Raw genomic sequence first — 21,706 nt, forward strand, 5'->3', positions numbered from 1 at the left:
TGAATGGCCTTGAATTGAGATCATGACACAATCGCTATGTCTTGCTGAAGTGGCAAAGTGAAACCTCAGACACACACACGATCCCTGGAGCTGAAAGCAAAAAAAAAAAACCATCACAGCTGCCATGACCTTGACCTTAATGTAGCGTCTATGTGTACGTATATGATTGCAATGTTATAAGGTTCATCTTCTTGGATTAAAACTGCCTGGACATTGTTGACATTCCCGGGCTTAAGGGATTTTAGGAGTACATTTTAGTAGTATATAGGCTAGTGGTGCTTAATTTATGTCAATATTTATATATATATTTAATGTTTTACTGTTATATACAAGAGAGTATCTTGAGAATTTATCTGTTATAAAATTGTTAAACCATCTGAGTCTCTGCAGAAGGTCTGTTCTTTTTGCTGCCACATAGCGGTCACTCATTATTACTGCATCTCCATCCTTCACAAGCCTTTCATTCTGCTGATGTTTTCTTGGTGGAATAGTTCAACCAAAAAATGAATTCTCTTTATCCTCATGCAATTAAAAAAAAATTAAGCTGTTTATTAATTTATTAAATTGGCTAAATGACTAAATTTGATTTGTGAACCATTTAAGTTTACGTGTGTAATTTCTAGCTACAATGGCACCAAATAAAAATGCTAAATTATCTATTGTTTTCAAACAGGTTTCCCTAATAGGTTTTAGTAGTATTTTAGTAATAAATATGTGTGTAGTATTTTAGTAATAAATATGTGTGTGTGTGTGTGTGTGTGTGTGTGTGTGTGTGTGTGTGTGTGTAATAATAGTATTTTAACCATGAAAAAAAGGTAACATTATGCCCATATCAAAATTCCGTTTTTTTTTGTTTTGTTTGTTTGATTGTTTTAGCGACCTGAATTGACAACATTGGTTCAACCAATAGCGTGGCTTATGGGTGGGACTACTTGTTTAGCCGACCAATGATAGATTGGAGCGAAACATTCAATATTTTTGCTATTTGGTGACACCAGCATTTGCAAAAAAAAAAAAATAAATAACTTGAAGAATTTGCTTCTTGAGACCCATGAAATAAATTAACATTAGCTATATTATTTTTTTTTATCTTTAAATACTTTAAACCTGTGTTCGCATCCGAGTGTGTAGTGCAATGACCTGTCTCACCCGATGACTTTGCAGGTGAATTCCTCTCATACTCAAGAACTATAAACTGAAAAAGACTGCTGAACCGAAAGAGAAAAAGATTCAACTACACTACGTGAATGAATCAACGAAATGTTGTCGTTTTTGTCTAAAAAATGTTTTAATTATCAATATATATTATAATTCATTTCTTTCTTATTCTAGAAAGTTTAAGTGGGCGTTACACAGGACGCGTTCTTTCATGAGGCACCTCTTGGTCTTTGCGTCTTGAAAACATTTTAAACGCGTCTTTATACCGGTGTTCTCCGCGTTCGTTTGTGAAGTCCTCATGCTAGAACCCCCCACCGGAACTCTTTCAGTTCCCCTTTAGGTTACGTTCAACTGTAAACCCACTTCCACTTTCCTCAACTAATCTCACTCTGTCTCTCTGTCTGTGAGCGTCTGAAGAGCTCGGAATCCCGCATCATCCAGCATGTCTCTCCCGCAACAGCTGCGCGATGAAAGGTGAACGAAATCATCTCTTTACTTTTACTATTTACTCGAGAGCATTCATGGAATCAAAGCCGGTGTTCCTGCGTTGTAGTAGAATCGCTTTCAAGGCGTAGTGTTTGTGTACTATTCCAGTTTAACTTGTAGCTGTACTTTAAAATTAATATGCTGTGGTGTAGTTATTCTTCTGTACAGTAGTAGGCTACCTACTGTGCTGGATGGAGTGTACTGTGGGACAACAGACTAGTCTCAGTTTAGTATAGTTGACTAAACCTATACTAGACAAGAATAGTCCACCATTTCTTAACACTATGTGCAGTGCAGGCCTAATAATCACATAAAAATAAAAAATAAACATTGGGGTAAATGAGCATTTTCAATATTTACCACAAGTTTGTTTATGACATAATAAAATTATTCAGAAAATTAAATTGATCTAAAAATGTTAAAATGTAAATAAACTTGTGGGTATTGATTTATCCACAGAAAAATATTCTCATCTCAAAAAGTATAATTTAGACAACTATAAAACATTTAATTTTCTATTATTAGTAGTAGTAGTAATAATAGTAGTAATGTAAGTGTTCCGACAAATAATATAATCTTTATATTGTGTACACACACACTCACACTCACACACACACACACACACACACACACACACACACACACACACACACACACACACACAAATGCTTTTAATGCTGGAGCAGATTGCTTCATTGTAAATTAATTACTGTAACACTGATTAAAAAACACATTTCAGGACATATTTTTCTGTGCTAATCAAAATGTTTGTAACATTTGTTCACCTGACAGTGATTTCGACCAACTTCCAGACAACGTCCCAGTCACTGCAACCATTGCTGATATTGACGAAAAGAAAGGTTTCATTGTTTACTATGTAAGTTTCCCCAGACCTGAACCCCTGTAGTTGATCGTTCCCCTAGTCTGGCTGTCTTTTACTATTTGTCTGCATTATAGTCATAACCTGTGGTTTATGTTTAACCAACAGCATCCAACTACAAAATACTATGTAATATAAATGCCATGTGTATAAAATGGCAGTTTTACATTTTTTCCAGGGGCCACATTCTTACTTTTTTTTTTTACTTGTTTGTCTATGTACACGCCTGTCAACCTTTTGCCATTGTGCCACTTTAAATGTTTTTAAATTAAGCATACTGCATTCGTTTTTGACTTGTTTGTTCTTTATCACCTTCTTATAGCGGTTCGTGATTGAGGTGAAGACCAAAGGCAACAATAAATACCTGATCTACAGAAGGTATCGTCAGTTCTTCACCCTGCACCAGAGTTTGGAGCTTAAGTACTCATCTGAAGCCCAGCCGGGATACTACACCTGCCAACTACCTACGCTGCCAGGTCTGTGACTAAGCCACTGTTTTTCTCAGCATTATTTAAAACAAAAGCGATGTAGAGGAATCTAGGTTCATTAGCACAGGCCACATACACACTGCAGCTTAATACTGTTGTCTCCATCCACCAATTGTACGGTCGGAAAAAGTATTACAAAACATCATATCATGGATCACACCATGTGGAAGCCCTTTGGCTACACTCCCTTCCACTGTCCCACATTTGCTTTTCCTTTAAAGTCAAAGTTCACTTCTTTGGTAAATTTTAAGTACTTTAAGTGTTTCTCACAGAGTTACTGATTAACTAAAACTTCTCTGATTGGGATGGAGAACAGCAGAGACAAGAGACAGATAAAGGGAATAGCATTGTATTGCCAGGAAAATGAGATGAGTAGCATCCTTTTGTCTGACATTGACACCGACACCATTGTCTGTCTCTTCTTGTGCTCATCTACATTCACTTCACCTATCCACACACACAAGGAAATGCAGTTTTCAAATTAGTTTGAAAGGTCCCAAAGGTCTGAGACCGCTTGAGACTCGTCAGAACCAAACATCATCAACAATCATATTTTTAAATGGAATATGAACTAGTACTTGATTCAAAACCAACCCTGTAGAAGAAGTAATAACGCCATCTACGTCATCATAGTAGCTATCTACTCTTGTTTCGTTCTGTAGTCTCTAATATGTCTTATGTCTTTAATATGCCTTATGTCTCAGGGCTCTTTCTCTTTGTCTCATATATATTTTTTCACTGCTCGTTCCCTTCTCCGTCTTTGACTAAACGAGTATGTGTATAATTGAATTCAAAAGAAAGGAGAGGTTGTTCTTTGGCACCCTACCCACTGTTTCATTAAGGTCACCTAAAGACTACAAGCCGACAGGCTTCGATGTCTCTCCGTGACTTTCCACCAAAGTTTCTTCAAAAATCCCTGCCAGCTAAACCTGAACCTAGTGGAGCCATGTTATATCAAGCCCAGTTAGTTATATTACAAATTATTATCTTCATGACAACTGATTGCTCAAGACAATGAGTAATATTGATTGTGCAATATTACAGAATGGAAAGATAATTGGCAAGTTTATATGAGATTAGCAATGTCTGCTCTGATGGACTATAAAGGGACATGTCCTTGCTTTGCTCGTGCCGTTCAGATCTAACTAATTCTTAGTTAATGCAGATTTATAATGAAGCTTATTAGAAAGGATAGAGCGTTTAAGAGACAGCGATGAGAATTAGAAGATTTAAATAGGAATTATTGCATAGCCATTGAAATGATGTTAAAATTGGATTCAAACCAACTTGTATGAATGGATCTTTCTTAATTTTTTTTCTTCTCCTAGTCGGATCCCATAAAGTGCTTTTGAGAATGACCCTCTGAATCTAATGATAGACCTCTATTTGTTGTTCACTGTGCACATTATTAACATTTCCGTTGGGTGAAATCATGGGTGTAATATTTGGGCAGACATTACGCTAAGCGCTAATTAGCGTTAGCACTAAAGAGATTCAGAGGCGCCCTTCGGCTAGCTTTTGATTGTTTAGTTTACAAACTAATTTGTTTTGAGACATAAATACTTATTTCTGGCGCTTGTTTGTTTCGCCACAGGTAAGGTGTTTATGGGACACAAAAAGGAGATTGCAGAGAGCAGAATCCCAGAGCTCAACAATTACATGAAGGTGAGTCAGTCTTGAAATTTCTTCAATGTTTTCGGTTGTATCACAGTTATGTTGCATTGGTGGGAGTTGTGCTCGGTAATTGTTGCACTCATGTGTTTTCGGGGTTGAAATCTTCGCAGTATGAACAACACTATGTTGAATCACCAGAAGAAGGAAAAAAGCAGTTCCTTTTTTTGTTGCTTCTCTTTTTTTTTCTTCCAAAGTCACTCTCTGTCAGCTTAACTTGTCAGTTTTGATTTAATTTAAGGGTGATTCTTCAACTATGGGAACTTTTGAGCCCGTTAAATTTGAGAAAATGTGTAGATATAAAGCACATATGCATGCAATGCAAAATTACGCCGTTTGTTCTTTATTCTAAAAGTCATGGAAATTCCCACCACAGTGTGGTTTTCTAAACATCTCAAATGCCTTTTCCTGTTTAATAGCATTCAATACTATATTTAAATATGACATTCATTTGAAAACAAAAAAACAAAAAACACATTTCATTTAAGCTAAAAACATCCTACTAAACAATTCTAAACTCTTATCTCTCTGTTTCTTTAGAGGTTGCTTTGTCTGCCTACCTGGGTACTCTCGGATGATCTGATACGGATGTTTTTCTACCAGACTGAGTCGGACAGCCAACAGGTCCCCCGGGTCCTGCGCCGCCTGCGGCCCCCCACACGCAGAGTGTAGGAGCCTACCCACAATCCCTCATTTCTCCTTCCAATACTTCGCTGTGTACTTTTACAGGATTCTGCTGTTCTGCTAACTTTCTGCCGCCGTTATTCAGTAGAAAAGTTTTGTGGCTCTATCAATCATGTCCATGCATTTAATTTCTTGCTTAATGCGATTAAATAGAGAGCAAATGGAAAATGTAACTGCTCCTGTGACTATAAGAGCTCAATAATGTGTCAGAGTAGGTGGTTTGACAAGATCCAAACCAAACGTTCTAAGACCATTGAATCTGAGCTAAGGAGTTTTTGGAGAAACATCCAAAATTGATATACATGAATGATAATACACAATAATGATAGTGCTGTCAATCAATTAAGAAAAAAAAAACTAATTAATTGCGAATTCTGAAATTAATCATGATTAATCCCACCCAACATTAAAGTCTTTAAATATGCTATTACATTGCAATAATTTCACTTTCAATATTCAAATTAATGTGGAAACAAGAATAATTTATATATTTAACTCTAAATTCTAGATTAAAAATAGCTGAATCATTAAAGCTTAAAAAAAGTTATTGATTTGCTCTTTTTTACTTTTGTTCTTTGATGAACAGACATCACAGGAGCTGGGTTACTAGCTTATTTGGCTACTGCTACTTTAAGAGCTGCCACTGCAGAATGTGATGCAGATCTGACACACATGCTAGTAGTTTAATCACACTTTAATATGAAATGTTACAGGATAAGAGCATGTACTACAAGCACAGTATAACAGCTGACAGGACAGAAAAATATGTATGTACTGACATCTGGCCTGACAACATCTCATCTGACCACAGTTCACTGTTGTTATACTTAAGCTTCTCATCACCTGTAACGTTTCCACGCTTGTTTGACTAGCTGCTGTCGCTGAGGCAAGGTGGAATGCATGTCTGAAAAGCTTCTTGTTTGATGTGTTCATAAAGACATTCTGCATCTAAATATACACGATTTATATTATGACTCTACGACGATTACGACTCTAGAAAAAAAAGAGACAGAAGCAGCAGTTGTGAGTGTGGTGGCTAACTCTTGCCCCATCCCTGCGTTATATTTAACAACGTTTAACTGGAAAAAATTAATCTCCTGCGTTAATGCGCTAATTTTGACAGCACTAAATGAAACATAACCTAAGTCCCTGAAACTACAAAAGAGGAACTTCTGAGCACAAAAATTCTCATTTAGGTTTGTCAGCTTTTCCTTTTGACTGTCTTGTACATGAAAACTCAGAGAAAATGTTGAAGAAACCACTTCTTCTTCTGTTATTCAGCTGAAGTTCACAATGCTCTTTCTTTTCTCTCTCTTACTAGAAAAACCGTAAAGCCCAAAATGGACCTTCTCTCCGCACCCAGAGCAGAGGTATACCATTGTTTCCTTGGAAACACGTTCAGAAACAGCCTACACACTACATACTACACACATACTTACATGCTCAAGAATGCAGGCACCACACAAAGCTCTGACACTTGGTCAGGAGGTTATTACACAACACACCTCCAACTTTTGTTTCAAAACTCTCACATTTTGTCAGAAGATTATGACATGAAACTTTGTGGAGGACGAGACTCTTCCGCAATGCTGCAGTGTCACTTACAGTTTGCTTTGCGTGATTCAATGTGCTCCTTTTAGGGAGAATTCTGAATACGCATATATGGTTTGCTCAGATTTATGTTGAAAATATTAATGATTTTGAACAAATTAGTTGTGACCAAACACATAACTGTAAGCTTTATACTTTAGCATGTAACTTGTGTTATGGACAGAAATGATAGCACACATTTTGGCTAAAAAATCTCATAGGCTTCAACTGAAGGAAGCACCTAAGTCATACTTAGAGACTTGAGGATGAGATTTTTTGACCCACAACACCCTAGCAACTACCTTGAATACCCTAGCAACTGCACAGCAGTCCACTCAAATCCACTCAGAACACACCAGCATCCACACAGCAAGTCCTGGCAACCACCCAAAACTTTTGTCAGTATCGTGTCAGTCTTGTCAAAATGTCAAAATCTAGTTTCCTGATACTATGACAGCATAATTATGTGGTTTTGTTTACTCATCATTTAATAGATTTACAGTGATGTCACTAAATCTGTAACATTCTTCTTGTACAGGAAAAAAAAGAGAGAGACATCTGTGTTTTTCAGTTTTCTAGGTCAGATCTTTGGCTCATTAATGGTTCCTGCCCTGTTCTACTTCTTTTGCTAATTTCTTTATCTTTTTTTTTTTCCTGAGTTGCTTTTTTTAAGGGTTAGTTCACCAAAAAAATTAAAATTCTGTGCTCACTCACCCTCATGTCATTCCAAAACACACACACAAAAAAGATATTTTACATAAAATACAGATCACTCAGTTCCATCAAATGGAGTTTTTCAAGCTTTAAAAGGACAAAAAGCACCATGAAAGTACATACAACTTTTGCATTATATATCTGAATCACTGAATCAGTGAGTTGAACTTATGAACTAGATCAGTTTGATTCATAAGCCACTTGTTAACACTGGGTTTGTGAACCAACTGAACTTACTGAACCAAAAGATCCGGCTCAGAATGGCTATTTGTGCATGAATTTGTATAAACCGTTCATATAAAATTTGTATAAAATTTGTATAAATAGTTCACATGTTCAGTTCACCGATTACTGCTAATTAACAAGACATCTTGACTGTTATGATACTTTTAAGTTGCTTTTGCTTTCTTTTTGAAGCTCGAAAGCCTCAATCTCCATCCAATGTAATTGGAATTGAAAAGAGCAAGCAGGAAAATCTTAATTTTTCTTTTTGTATTTTATGGAAGAAATTGTCTTAAGGGTTTGGAAATGGCATAAGGGTTGAATAAATGAGGAATATTTTTGTGTGCTTTAATGCTTTCTATCACCCTCTCTCTTCCACCTACTTCTCAGTCACTTTCCTTCAGCCTCTCTCTCTTATCTTTCTCCTTGTCTTAATGTATTATCTGCTCTTTTTTCCGCTCTTCACTTTATCCTTCAATCCCTCCTTTAATCTCTCCCACTCTTCCCTCAGAGTTCACCCATCCGTCTTGCTTTCTTCTTTCGCTTTCTCATACCATCCTTTAATGCATCCCTCACTCTTTGTCCTCTGGAGTACTTGCACTCCTTCAAGACGATTTCCTCCATTTTGTCTTTGTGTCTTCCAATGCTGTCAGACCTTATTGCCAATCTATCATTCCATCCACACCAGATGTGACCACAAAGAAATGACATAAAACATTATTCATATCCCATGCTCCTCTGTAGTTATGGGCGGAAGGGTGTGTGAATTTTAATTTGCATGTGTGAGTCAAAGTTTAATTGCCAAAAAATTATAATAAAATAAAATCATGTCCATACCTGCACTCAGCAAGGTGGCACTATTGTAAATAAACCTGATTTTGCGATTTTGAGTTTACGATTGATTCAACAAAATCTCATGGCAATTCAAAACTATTTTATCCTTTATGATCACATTTGTATGTTTTCGTACGTTATTCTAAAAATCTGACATTTTTTAACAAATCTCACCATATAAATTCATACAAAATTGCCACCTATTAAAATAGTTCTCTCATGAGATTGGGTTGATTCCCATTTTCTCTTTGTCTTCCAATATTTAGACAAACAGTTAAACCCAAGTTATTCAAAACGCCATTGGTTGAGCCCAAAGGTCAAATTCTGTTATGCTTTTCAACCTTGACACACTTCCAACACACACATCCTTCTTTTATTATCTCCTCAAAACATTTCTCTGATGTCCTGTCCTGATGTAGAGCGATGTAGCAGGTGTGCTGATAAATCTGACATGCTACTGGACATTTGTCTTCATATACTCATGTGAGAGCAAATGATTCAAAGCATGCTGCTCTCCACATGGAGATCCCAGCGGAAGAGACTCCTGGCTTATTCTTTTGTGGACATGTGGCTGGGAGAGAGAGAAAGTGACAGATTACACTTCTCATAACACAAGATAGAACAACAAATGATCTGGAAATTAAGACCGGCAAAGGTAGATATGTATGTGATGTCGCAATGCTGTTAAATATCTGGGAAAGGCTGCAGGTTCGAACTTTAAAGGGGATGATTCATGAGCTGTCACTATTGAAGCCCTGAGCAAGATGTTTTTATTTGGGATAAATCATGTTTTTCCAATCCTGTTTGACTTATTTTCTTCTATAGAAAATTTCCGTGCTGTATGCCGGGTCTTCTGAACACCAGATTCATAATCAGTGGCATCAAAAATAAGATTGTGACATGGCAAGTTTGAATATGTGAAAGCTGAAGTTTAAATGTAAATTTGAAAGCCAGACTTTAAGTGAAAATTGAAAAAATGTTGACACAAAATTATCATATGGTTTCAGAAGACTTGGGATATTGTGTAGTCGTGTTGTCCACAGTTATGGTGCTGCATTGTTATTTTTTGAGTTGGTCCCCATCTGCTATCATTTTTGGAAAAGAGAAGCTCGAACATTCTTCAAAATTCCTACTTTTGTGTGCCACATATTCTCAAGTCAGAGGGGTTTGGAACGACATGAGAACGATTAAATTAATCCAGGTTTCTCAAATGACACTGATCCTATAGTCAAAAATTTTTCTGATAAGAGTGTCATGTAGATATCACAGAATCTGTTACTTAATTTGTTGTGTGATTGCTCTGAGAATTATATGGCCATTTCCTGGGACTCATAAGACACAAGACAGAGAGCCTGTTTGAAAATCAAAGCCTTTTCTTTCTTTCGTTTCACTGTAAGGAGTTTAGACAGTAAGAGTGAGCCATCATAAAGAGATTGGAGATAATGTTTCAGTAGATCTGCTTCCATTAGCGTCCTTCACTTTGGCTGTCGGAAATACTGTTACCGGTATGAGCAATCTAAGAGAAGATATTTTAAGCACTATATAGTCACATATAATAACGTTTAAGCATTAAAATCAGCTATTACTGATTATATGCATTCACACTTGCGCATTATTGTATTTCACGGTTCTTTTCATAGCCCGCTTTGTAAAGGACAGCTATTTCACACCTGATCTTGCTTGATAGCTTGGGGGTGAGAGTCCCAGAGGTCTTGTTTTGGATGGTTATCCATCTGATAAAAGAGAGGCATTTATTTTAGCATACTTTTTGTTGATTCAGTCTCAAGTTCTTAGTTTTTCACCCATTACATCTGCAAATTAACCACTTTTATAAGCATTTATAAGCAGGTTAATAACTGACACCCATTCTTGGTTAGACTCCTTTGTCATGTGTCATGGCCCCAGAGAGTGATCTCTTCTCTTTATATTCTGCTCTGATCCCCCAGTTAAGAAGAGCCGATCTGGGTCACTCATTTAGGTAGGAAAAAACACCTCCCTCTCCTCCCTTTTGGCCGGCCACGTGCTAATTAGCTCATTTCGGAGGTCATTGACTCCCTAATTGAAATCAGAGTGCTTTGTGACCCCCAGAGTCATGCTATAATTAGAGATGTTCTCTGACTCCTTGATCCCGTGCTGAAATAACTCTCTGAATATGACCAAATGTGAAAGACCCCTTCAATAGAGTGCAATCGCTAATTGAAAGAGATTGATAGCCATTTGTGTTTGAGTATTATTGTGGTTAAACGTGTCTTTAGGTGGCTTTTGTTTTTTTGTTTTGTGTTTTTTTTTCACAAGTTGACATACTGTATTTGGCCAACATAGCTTACACTTCCTTCATCATAAACTTCTTTTTAGGCTTTTTTAGTCTATCTATCTCGGTTTGTTCTCAACCTAGTTCCCTTCGATATTGAGTGCAGCACAAGCCCTGAGGTCTTCATATCACTTAAGTCATAGTTTTCAGCTAATATGCAGACTTATTGCTAACTAGATTGTCTGAAAGCACATATATGTCACCCAAGTGTCTAATAAATATACGTGTTTTCATCTGGAAAACATATTTTTTTATGCATTAGCTCTAAAATATTACCCTTTGGATGTTTAAAGGACATCTTTCTGAGATGTTCAATTTAGAATGTCAGTCTGTTTTTTTTTAAATGGTTATCAAGTGTTTTTTGTGCAAAAATTCAAATGTGAAGGCTTTTCTATCAAGCACTTTTTAACAAACATCTTAGAGATGTATACTAGTGCATTAATAGTGTTAAAGTTTTAGGAAAGCTTATGTTTTAGGCTTTGCTTGTTTGTAAACAAATTACACTGCTGTCATGACACTCAGCGGACATCTTGTTTTCCGTTGGCTTTATAATGCACCATTTTTTAGTAGATGACTATATAAGGTAGAATATATAGAAGTGATAAAATACCAATCACAATTCAGTATGTAAATGAGTGCTGGAAAGTAGACCAATCAATTAACAAATATACTGTGGTTTCATCATCACTTTTTTAAAATGATGAACATTCTATAAAGTAAGCTGAATTTTCTATCAAAATTTCTTAAAAGAATATTTAACTCAAAAATGGAACTTCTGTTTTGTTTGGAATCCATTGAATTCCATTGTATGGACAAAAATGTTCTTCACAACTTATTCTTTTGTGTTCCACAGAAGAAAGTCAAACTGGTTTGGAACAACATGATGTTGAGCATATTCTGACAGAATTTTCATTTTTGGGTGAACTGTTCCTTTAAGGATAATGTTTACCAAAATCACTGACTGATATTATCTAGAAAGTTTGAATGTAGCCTGTATGTTTAGTAGTTCAAGATGAAGCCACTGCAGAAGACTGTGGGAAAAGACAATAAAAAGAAGATGAGTTTCAAAAGAGTTCTACCTTGCAGGGTACAGTGGCAATGCTAATGCTACTGAGAGCTTTTCTCAGCGCTAGGCTAATTAGCACATATATTACATTGGGAAAAGGGGGAAGGAAATTGCTTTGTCACATTTCCACATAGCAGAGTGTGTTTGTGGCACATTCTCACACATTTCCAAGTCTTGTTTAATTTCCAGTGTGGTTTAACCATATAATAAAAAGATAAGAAACCAGACACAAAAGAAAACGTAGTCCAATATGAGGAAGAAAGGTGTTATTTTGTTGTTAGTTTTTGATATTAGTCCGACATCCTGCAGTTTGTTGGTTATAACAGGATTTTTCTAGTATTGTCAGGTTGTGTCACATTTGTAAGTGTTAATTTGTACTGTCCTTTTTCAAAAGGAATATAGGAACAAAATTCTGTTCACTTAAAATGGTCTAATTTAACTTTACCGTAGTGTGGCTAAAGAAGCCAATTATTAGACTGATTTACTTTCCTGCACTATATAACAAAGTTAGCCCACACAAATGACCCAAAATCCAATTTTAGGGTTTCACAGCAGCAGTGGTACTGAAATAGTTTCTTCATCTGATGTTACTGAGCCTGCGCTCAGATACTTGCTCTGTACTGTTGATTTTGTGGAGATTTTCACATCGAGTTTTGGCACAAATTGTATCTTTCTGTTCAAAAGCTGCCTACGAGTGTGCACGGACATACACACATTCATGCTCACACTTAAAGCAACTGCCAAGATGTAATTAGCTGGTAACATCTAACACGTCTAACTCACCTACAGTACACACTCCTACACATGCAAACAAACCAAGCGACCCACAGCTCAGCAGATTTACAGCATTATCTAAACATACAGAGATGGCAGAGTGAGAACAGATGCCCACTCATGCCTATCACACATACAGTTACGTTACACACTGCACTTTGAAACAACAGTTCAATAGATAGAAACTACAGCAATCCGTGGCCATAGTGCAGTGCAGCAGCGTGTATATTTGAGTTTATATATTACATATATAAAATGATCAAATTTAAATATTGTTAGAAAATTAATTATATATGTGTGTGTATGTATTCATACTCTAAGCCTCTTTGTGTGTAATTTTCAGAAGAAATTTTAAAAGAAACATCTAAAAAGAAGTTGGTACTTGAACAAATCATAACTGAGAGCTCTGTTCCATCTCTCGAGATATGCAGGAGCTTTTCTGCAGTACTTGACCTTGGTTTCTTTTGATTTAACTAAGCTTGAAGAATTTACATCGACATTGGAGGACACACAAGTTCTCTCCACTGTTCACTTCTCAATTACATATCACTCCTCTTCATCACGTATATCTCACATCACACTCTCCTCTTCTGTTATGCATTTCCCCTTATTCTTCTGTATCGCTTTCTTTTTGTTTTCTGTTTTTGTAATTATGATGTGTAAACACAGCCTGTACTTAACAGCACTTTTATTCACAGATTTAGTTTTTCAATTATGCTGGGGATCTTCAGTTGACTTCTGGTGTTTTATAATATATATATATATATATATATATATATATATATATATATATATATATATATATATATATATATATATATATTGGACTTCCACCTTTGTAATTTACTGATTACCATGGTATTCTTCTAAGTCTCAAAATATATGTCCAAAAGTTCATATATTCATGTGAATGATTACAATATAAATGCACTATAATATTTACCAGTACATGCCCCAAAAAAAAATCTGGACACACAATAGCAACACCCTGTTAATCTTTGAAATACCTTGAAATATCAGATATTTTCTGAGATTTCAGTATAATCTCAAAAAGCATGGTATTTGGACATGTTAAATAAACATGGTGTTCTTCAAAGAGTACCATGGTATTATCTTTGTACCTATCCAAACCCGTTTAGGTCATGGCAAATGTCTAAGAATACAAAGATGTGTGTTCAGAATACAAGTTTTTGTCATAGTACATGTACTATACATTTATCATAGTACTATGGTAAAACTGTGGCATTTTTATAATGACATGTTCTAAAATAATTTTTCAGACACACATGTACAACAAAGCATTGTATTACTATCTGATACAATGGCCAGTTATTGGACATATTTTAAACAAGAATGTCATGGTATTCACTGAAATTACCATAGTGCAAGACTGAAAAAAAAACAAAAAAAACCTTAAACACGTAGTATTTCCACACTACTATTTAGCTGGTGACAAAAAAAACCTTCACTTCTCAGTTCTTGTTCAGCATCTTCACTCCTGAATCTCTTATTGCCACTTTGTATAGTAATTTTCTTTTTTCTTACAAGAATCTACTCATCTTATTTCATCCAACACTCTCATCTTTTCCTTTCATTCACTTTCTTCAAAGTCCTTAAAGAATGAGTATCCCCTACCTGCAGCTTGATCTCACTCAGGATGTGTTTCACTCTCTTTCTCTCCGTTGCTGTGTGTTTCCCGCTTGCGTGTCCTCGCTGTGTGTGTGTGTATGTGTGTTAGGCGGTGTTTGACTTTAGCGGCAGTGGACGCCTGGAGCTCAGTCTGAAGGCTGGAGACGTGATCTTCCTCTTGCGGAGAGTCAACACAGATTGGCTGGAGGTGAGAGAGAGATGGAGAGAGAGAGGGATAACAGGATAGAAGCAGAGAAAAGGGAAGAAGAGGATATGTATGCAGGAGTAGAGAGAGATAGGGAGGAGGGTTTATAAGAGAGAAAAAGGGAGGGAGAGTGAAAAAGGATGGAGCAGCATGATCTCATTTATGTTTGGAAGCATTTGTGTGTAAGTGTGATTATAGCACACATACATTTATATATGTGTGTGTCTCTGTAATGTTGCTTCTAAGAGGTGCTTTTTAAACTACACTGAAAACAGGGTTAAATTAAAAATGTGCTTCATGCGGTAACTGTCATGATCATGATTTTTGCCCCTGTTTCTGTTCCTTTTTTCCCTTATTTGGTCATGTTCCTGTCCCCGTTTAATTTAGCTAGTCATTCAGTACACCTGTGTTCATCCCATTTACTTTGTTCTGTCATGTATTTAAGTTTCAGTCTGTTCAGTTCTTGTGTGTCATTCTTTTTTCCTGGTCTGGATTTACCCAATATTGTAGTTATATTAAAGACTGTTTCGCTTATGTTTCAGTCGTTCCTTCCAGCAGCATATCTTGACAGAAGACCCGACCAGCATGCAGTGTATCAGCATGTTTTTTCCACGTTTTGTTTACGTTTTTTCTACAGTGTTTTTGTTTCTGTTGTGTTCTCCCTCATGGATGTCTTCCTTCGTCCCGGATATCTCCTCCTCCTGCTGGAGCAGGGGGACAGATATTTCAGGGCCATACAAGACTGTTCCTGATGTTAGCTAACACCACCAGCTACTTGGATGAGGCGCTCTGCTCATTCAATGAAGCAAGTTTGAACACCGTGTGCAGGGCGATGTTGTCCGAAGATGGTCCTCAAGAGAACTTTGCCGCCTTCGTGGAGTGGATTCTGGCTAGAAACAGATCACCATTCATCATCTGCCCTGTGGATGATCTCGCCATATCCACTCCTGACCCAAAGCCCAGCCTACCATCTCCCTGCTGCACGGAGCCTATTCCAGAGCTGCTGAATATGTCAGACCAGGTGTGAGCGTCTGCTACAATGCCCGACATGAAATTGTTGCAGACAGTGAGAGGTGGAGAGGAGCGCTGCTCCTTGCGACGTGGCTGAGGGTGAGCTGAGTATAGATCTGGGTGAATGGAAAGCAGGTGAGGACCTCATTGACTGGTACACTGAACTGCCCCTTCTCCTCCCTCCTTATATGGAGTCGTCTGTTACCCCTGTTCACACATCCAGCCCAGAGTGGGCTGCAGTTTCTATTTCCACTACGTTCTACGTGGAGTATCCCTTGACTCTGCCTCCAGCCTCTAATCCCCGGACTCCGCCTCGGCCCGTTGACCCGTTGGCTCCACCATGGCTCCTAGAGCTCTCCTCTTTGCGGTGGCCCATCTGTCAACTGGCTTCTCTGGACTCCCTCATCCCTCCGTCTCCGCTTTGGTCTGTTGTCAAAGGCGATGGCTGTCAGGCTTCTCCTTCCCTTCGGCTCCACCTGGTTCATCTGTCACTCCGGCTTTACTGTGGCCTTCTGGATCTCTGTCTCCACTGCTTGCACCATCTGCTCCATCTTGGACCTCCAGATCCTCATGGTCACCCTGGCTCATCTACTCTCTGTCTCTGCCTCAGGCTCCTCTGCCAACTGCTCTGCCCCCATTGGTTGGCCCCCTGGAGTTGTTGGCCCTTCCTCCTCCATGGCTTCTCACTCCGTCGGCTTCACCGTGGGTCACCGTCATGGCTGTGACCTGGGTCCTGCTTGGCTCCTCCTGCTCCAAGCCCCTCCTGTCTCCTCCCTGGCTCCTCCGTCCTCTGTTACCCCCATAGACTCCTGGGTGCCCGTCCTCCTCCCGAGCCTCCTCCCAAGTTCCCACCTGTACCACCACTCTGTTGTTTTAGGGCGCGAGGATGCACCTTCCGGAAGGGGGTGATATGTCAGGATCATGGACCTGTTCCTATTTTCCCTTATTTGGTCATATTCCTGTCCTCGTTTAGTTTAATTAGTCATTCAGCACATCTGTGTTCCTCCCAATTACCTTGTTATGTCATGTATTTAAGTTTCAGTCTTTGTTTGTTGGGTCTACTAGTTGTATTTGTGTGTCATTCTTCCTTCCTGGCCTGGATTTACCCAAAATTATGGATTGATGAAAGACTGTTTCACTTACTTAATGTCTCTGTCGTTCCTTCCAGCAGCGTATCGTGACAGTAACATCTAAATTAATTGATTGTATGTAAAAACATTTAATTTACCATCCCTGAATCAACCTAAAACAAATTTTAACTAAATTTAAGTTTTAGAAATATTTCCCTTTAAGGTAACAAGGTTGCATTTTACAGTGTACTAAAGTAGCTCAGGACTCTGTTTTCCAGCAATTACAAATGGCAAAATTAAAAAAGGAATATTATGAACAAATTAATTTAATGCCTACCGAGTCACAAAATCTCTGAGCACTTTATTTACAGTGGTGAATGTTAAATGTTTGGCCTTTGGTTGCAAAGTCCCACACATTTAATAACAAATCATAATAATAATGGAGTATAACAACAACTGCAATAATAATAATTATTATTAATAATAATAATAAGAATGATGATTATTGGTAATAATCATCATCATCATCATCATAAAAGTAATATAAGTAGTTGTAGTAATAATAATAATAATAATAACAATTACAAATAAATATATACTGCAAATAAATATATATTACTACTACTGTTAATGAGTAATCATCTGTTATTAATAACAACAACAGCAATAATGATAAAAGTAATATTTAGAAAAAACACTTTTTAGGGAAAATCTGCATTTAGGGTCTACATTAAATTAGTTTAATTAGTTAACCTTGAACTGTTTGAGCTATAGGAATGTCCTTTATATAACATAAAGACATTAATGTGACATTGTCAGTGTATTTTACATACATTTTATGTTTGTACGTAAATTTTATAAGTCACATCTGGATTTTATTTGCAATTAAATTTGCCATTAAAAGCAACTTTCTTTTGCAAAGGATCTGGCAATTTCAGTTCTGATTGCCCTCAGAGGTTTTCACAAAGATTTTTACATTTTGTAATATTTTCAAATGTAAGAAGGTTTCAACTTAATACATCAATATTATAAATTCAGCATCTATCCAAATGAAAAAATGTGTGTACACTGTATGTAAATATACCTACAAATAAACATTACTCTAAGTGGAGATACAGAATCAGAGGTACATGATAGATAAAGGTATTCACTAAAGAAAAGAAGAAGGGAATGATTTAAAGGATAGTGATTGAGAAAGCACTAAAAAGAAAGAGAGCCATCAAAAGAGAAGATGAGAGACATTATAAGTATTAAAGTGAGTGTGTGTGTGTGTGTGTGTGTGTGTGTGTGAAGGAGTGGGAAATTGAGAGTGAGAAGATCTGATATGGATACTCACTCACTCATACACATGGTTTTTATGAGTTAGATACCTGCAATCTTTTCAGATCATGACAATAAAGGAGAACGATTTAATCTGAATTGAATTCCAGGGACAGAAAGAGAGAGAGAGAGTGAACATTGGATATTGCATAGACATGCAATGGAACCTCAAATAACATTATGAAGATAAGAGCGGGTGAAGGAGAAAGATCAAGCCATAACTCGCTAGTCCATTGTCTCCGAAACTCTTTTTGTCGCTTGAATGAAACTAATGTGTCTGAAGATCAGGGGCGTAGCTATCATAATTCCTACCACTTCTGGGGACATAATACCTCTGCATTATTGTGTCCCTCCAACTGTCGCATCAGTTCATCTCGCCTGCAGATACAAGAAACCATCTCACAGATAGATAGATAGATAGATAGATAGATAGATAGATAGATAGATAGATAGATAGATAGATAGATAGACAGACAAGACAGGTCTTCCTCTGCTAATGTCATGTCTTCTCTCTGTAGGGCACAGTGAGGGACAGAACTGGAATCTTTCCGGAGTCGTTTGTGAACATTATTAAACCTCTTCACGAAAGTGACTCTGAGGAAAAGGGCGGAGCTTCCGAGAGCGGGAATCATACTCAGAGTTCATACAGTTGCTTGCGCTGCTATCTGCTGCAGCCAGAGGGCATTGACACAAGGTCACAAGCACACACACACACACACACACACACGCACGCATGCATGCATGCATGCGCATAGTCAGTTCATCTAAAAAGATGATCCTTTTAATCACTATCATGTTTATAAATACACAAACACATCTTAGCAACCACATCGCAACATCCTGGCAACCTCTATTGACTATTTCTCAGCTAATGTGATGCTGTATTTATTGTCTGCTGTAGGGACATTTGTGTTGAGGAAGATCTCTCTACTCAACCGTCTTATGAAGATCTGCTTTCCCGAATGAGGTACTTTATCCCTGTCCTGTTCAGCTCTCTAATCAGGCTGTGCTGTTTGACATGTTTTACGCTCACAGTGTGTCTCAGAATGGAAACATAAAAGAAAGCCTCATTAATTGAATATTCTAACTTTTGATACTGTTCAAGCATCTCCTTATCTCTTTGTGTTTGCGTTTATTCGTTCATTCCCATCATCAGCATCTTTAATTCTGCTGTTCTTCTCACACTGAGGAGAGCTGGTGTCTCTCTTTAATATCCACACCATGTTTCCTGCCTTAACTCAAGTAAGAAAGGAGAAAAAGGTGTGGTAGAAAAGAGAGAAGGAACAGAAAAACATCCAGGAGTCGAAGACAGTCTTTTTAAATGTCAAACTTTTCTGTCTGACCAGCAGAAAACACTTTAGAAAACAAAAACACATCATTTTTATCTTTTGTACGGTGTAATAATTATGAATTACTTTTCTCAAATTTCTCATCTAGGGAACATCTAGCAGCAATCTTTTTTTGAATACCTTGTGACCTGCCTATCTAGACAACATTTTAAGGAAAAAAAGAAAAACAACTGTTTAAGTCATGTTTAAAAGCATAGTTAAATGTAACAATAAAATAACAAAATACATAAATAGACATGTACAATGTTAAGAAATATGTTCAATGTACAAGCAGCAACATCAACATATAATATAATATAATTAATGTAATATTATATTTTCAATTCGTTTCTTTAAAAGTCTTTAAAAATATTTAATATTTTATATATTTAATCATTGTCATTTTTAAATCAATATATTACATGACATTACAGTGTTTTGTATTTATTTATTTATTGAGAGGGGAGGGGGGTGTGATCTGGAAAGGTCCTCAAGCTGGGATTTGAACTCGGGATACCCATAGCACTAATTAATTAATCATTAATCATGATTAATTGCATCCATAATAAGTTTTTTTAATATTAAAATAAATATGTAAAAATAAATATGTAAAATAAATATATACAATTTTATTCAATTTTTTTGTATTTATGTTGTGCAATTTATGTTGTGCGACTTGTCAACATTTATTGCAGTATAGAAAACAGAAATGAGTAGCTTGAAAAACAAGAGATCTCTTATGGAGATCTTTCCATAAAAAAATAAAAAGATTAACCACATCTTAATGCTGGATTTCAACAGCCCCCCCCCCCCCCACCAAAGTTATTTTTATTCTTTCAACAAATAACAGCACAAAGGCCACAAAACGATGTCTCGAGGGCAACGTGTTGAGTAGCACTGTATTAATGTTTATTAATAAACCTCATCAGTCATTGAATGCTGTTGTTGACTCATTTGCATAAAGGTCACATGACTGCCGACACAACATGGAGGCCTGAAATTGCATTATACTAATTATATTTGCACTTGCTGTGACCTCTAAACTACTACACAATTAGTTTTTCTCTGTTTACCCCCTCAGGGACGTATTTCAAGTGGAAGACATTGCTTTGAACTACAGGGACCCTGAGGGCGATCTGATACGGATATTAGACGATGAAGACGTCACTCTCATGGTGCAAGAGAGCAAACAGACGGGGTCGAAGGTCAGACGGCCCATGAATCAATTTCCCTGGGAGCTGCTGGTCACGCATGCCAAAGATTTATCCGTCTATAACACCGAGGATTGAAACGATGTTCCTCGTCATTTCCAAATCATTGCACAACGTTTCTTAGTTTATGTGGTTTCAAATTGAAAACTATTTTTGGTTACTAAAAAGGATAATTTTCCCAATAATATTTAACAATTTTGTCATATTTACTCATCGTTGAATCTTTGTGACTTTTGAAGCAGAATCAGTTGATCCAGTCTGAATGATTCATTTATGAATCAGAATGATTCGGTTCACTGATTCACTGATTCACTGATCAGGTAACATCAGTTCACAGATTACTGGAAGATAATCAGTGAATAACTCAATTGTCCAAAAAATTATTAAATGATTTCAGATAGGGCTGCTCCGATCACGATCGGCCGACACAGAGCCGTTGTTAACTGAGAAGATGCGCAAATAAACGCTGAACATGAACGTGGATTTGCGCATCTTCTCAGTTAACAACGGCTCTGTGTAGTAATAGCTGCTCTATGTGAAATCACGCACCTGAGGGAATTTACCGCTGATTAAAGAACCGGCTTTACTGACGAGATGCGCATTAACGATCGGCCGATCGTGATCGGAGCAGCCCTAATTTCAGACCAGTGTAATTATTAATATACTATTATAGTTTTTATACAGTTCATAGAGATTTTATTTTACATATGATCTGGGTTTTTTCTTTTGGTGTTTGTAAAATTTTGGTAATTGTTTTTGTGTTTTGTGCTTTTCTTTTACTGTTTTGCCTTTTTATATTTATTTTTATCTAATGGTTTGTTTGTTTAGTTTCAGTTGTTTTAGTATTTCGATTTAAACTAAACTAAATAAGAAATGTAGCCTTGACAACTAAATAAATAAATAAAAAATATCTGTGTTTTCTTGTATTTTGTCTTTTATTTTATTATTGGTTTTATATGTTTTATTTTTAGTTTATTCAGCTTTAGTTGTTTTAATTGAATCAAACAACCATAAGCAATGTAGCCCTGGCTACAAGCTGAAATTAAAAAGACAT

General features: G+C 36.8%; 2 protein-coding genes across 2 annotated transcripts in view; one reads left to right on the forward strand and one right to left on the reverse strand.

The window, feature by feature from the left end:
- LOC132160041 (parvalbumin-7-like) overlaps positions 1–14,770 on the reverse strand; it is a 29,269-nt gene extending 14,499 nt beyond the window's left edge. Inside the window, exon 1 of the mRNA XM_059569737.1 lies at positions 14,514–14,770. The gene's annotated coding sequence lies outside the window, so the exon portion shown is untranslated. The remainder of the gene's footprint in view (positions 1–14,513) is intronic.
- On the forward strand, positions 1,386–21,043 carry LOC132160038 (neutrophil cytosol factor 4-like). Its single transcript, XM_059569732.1, has 10 exons — positions 1,386–1,632; positions 2,437–2,521; positions 2,847–3,000; positions 4,607–4,677; positions 5,224–5,351; positions 6,689–6,737; positions 14,617–14,715; positions 18,632–18,807; positions 19,015–19,080; positions 20,523–21,043. The coding sequence occupies exons 1-10, from the start codon at positions 1,601–1,603 to the stop codon at positions 20,728–20,730; spliced, it is 1,068 nt and encodes a 355-aa protein (XP_059425715.1). The 5' UTR covers positions 1,386–1,600; the 3' UTR covers positions 20,731–21,043.
- Positions 21,044–21,706: the final 663 nt, after the last annotated feature.

Source organism: Carassius carassius, chromosome 16, assembly GCF_963082965.1.
Source record: "Carassius carassius chromosome 16, fCarCar2.1, whole genome shotgun sequence".
NCBI classification, from domain to species: domain Eukaryota; kingdom Metazoa; phylum Chordata; class Actinopteri; order Cypriniformes; family Cyprinidae; genus Carassius; species Carassius carassius.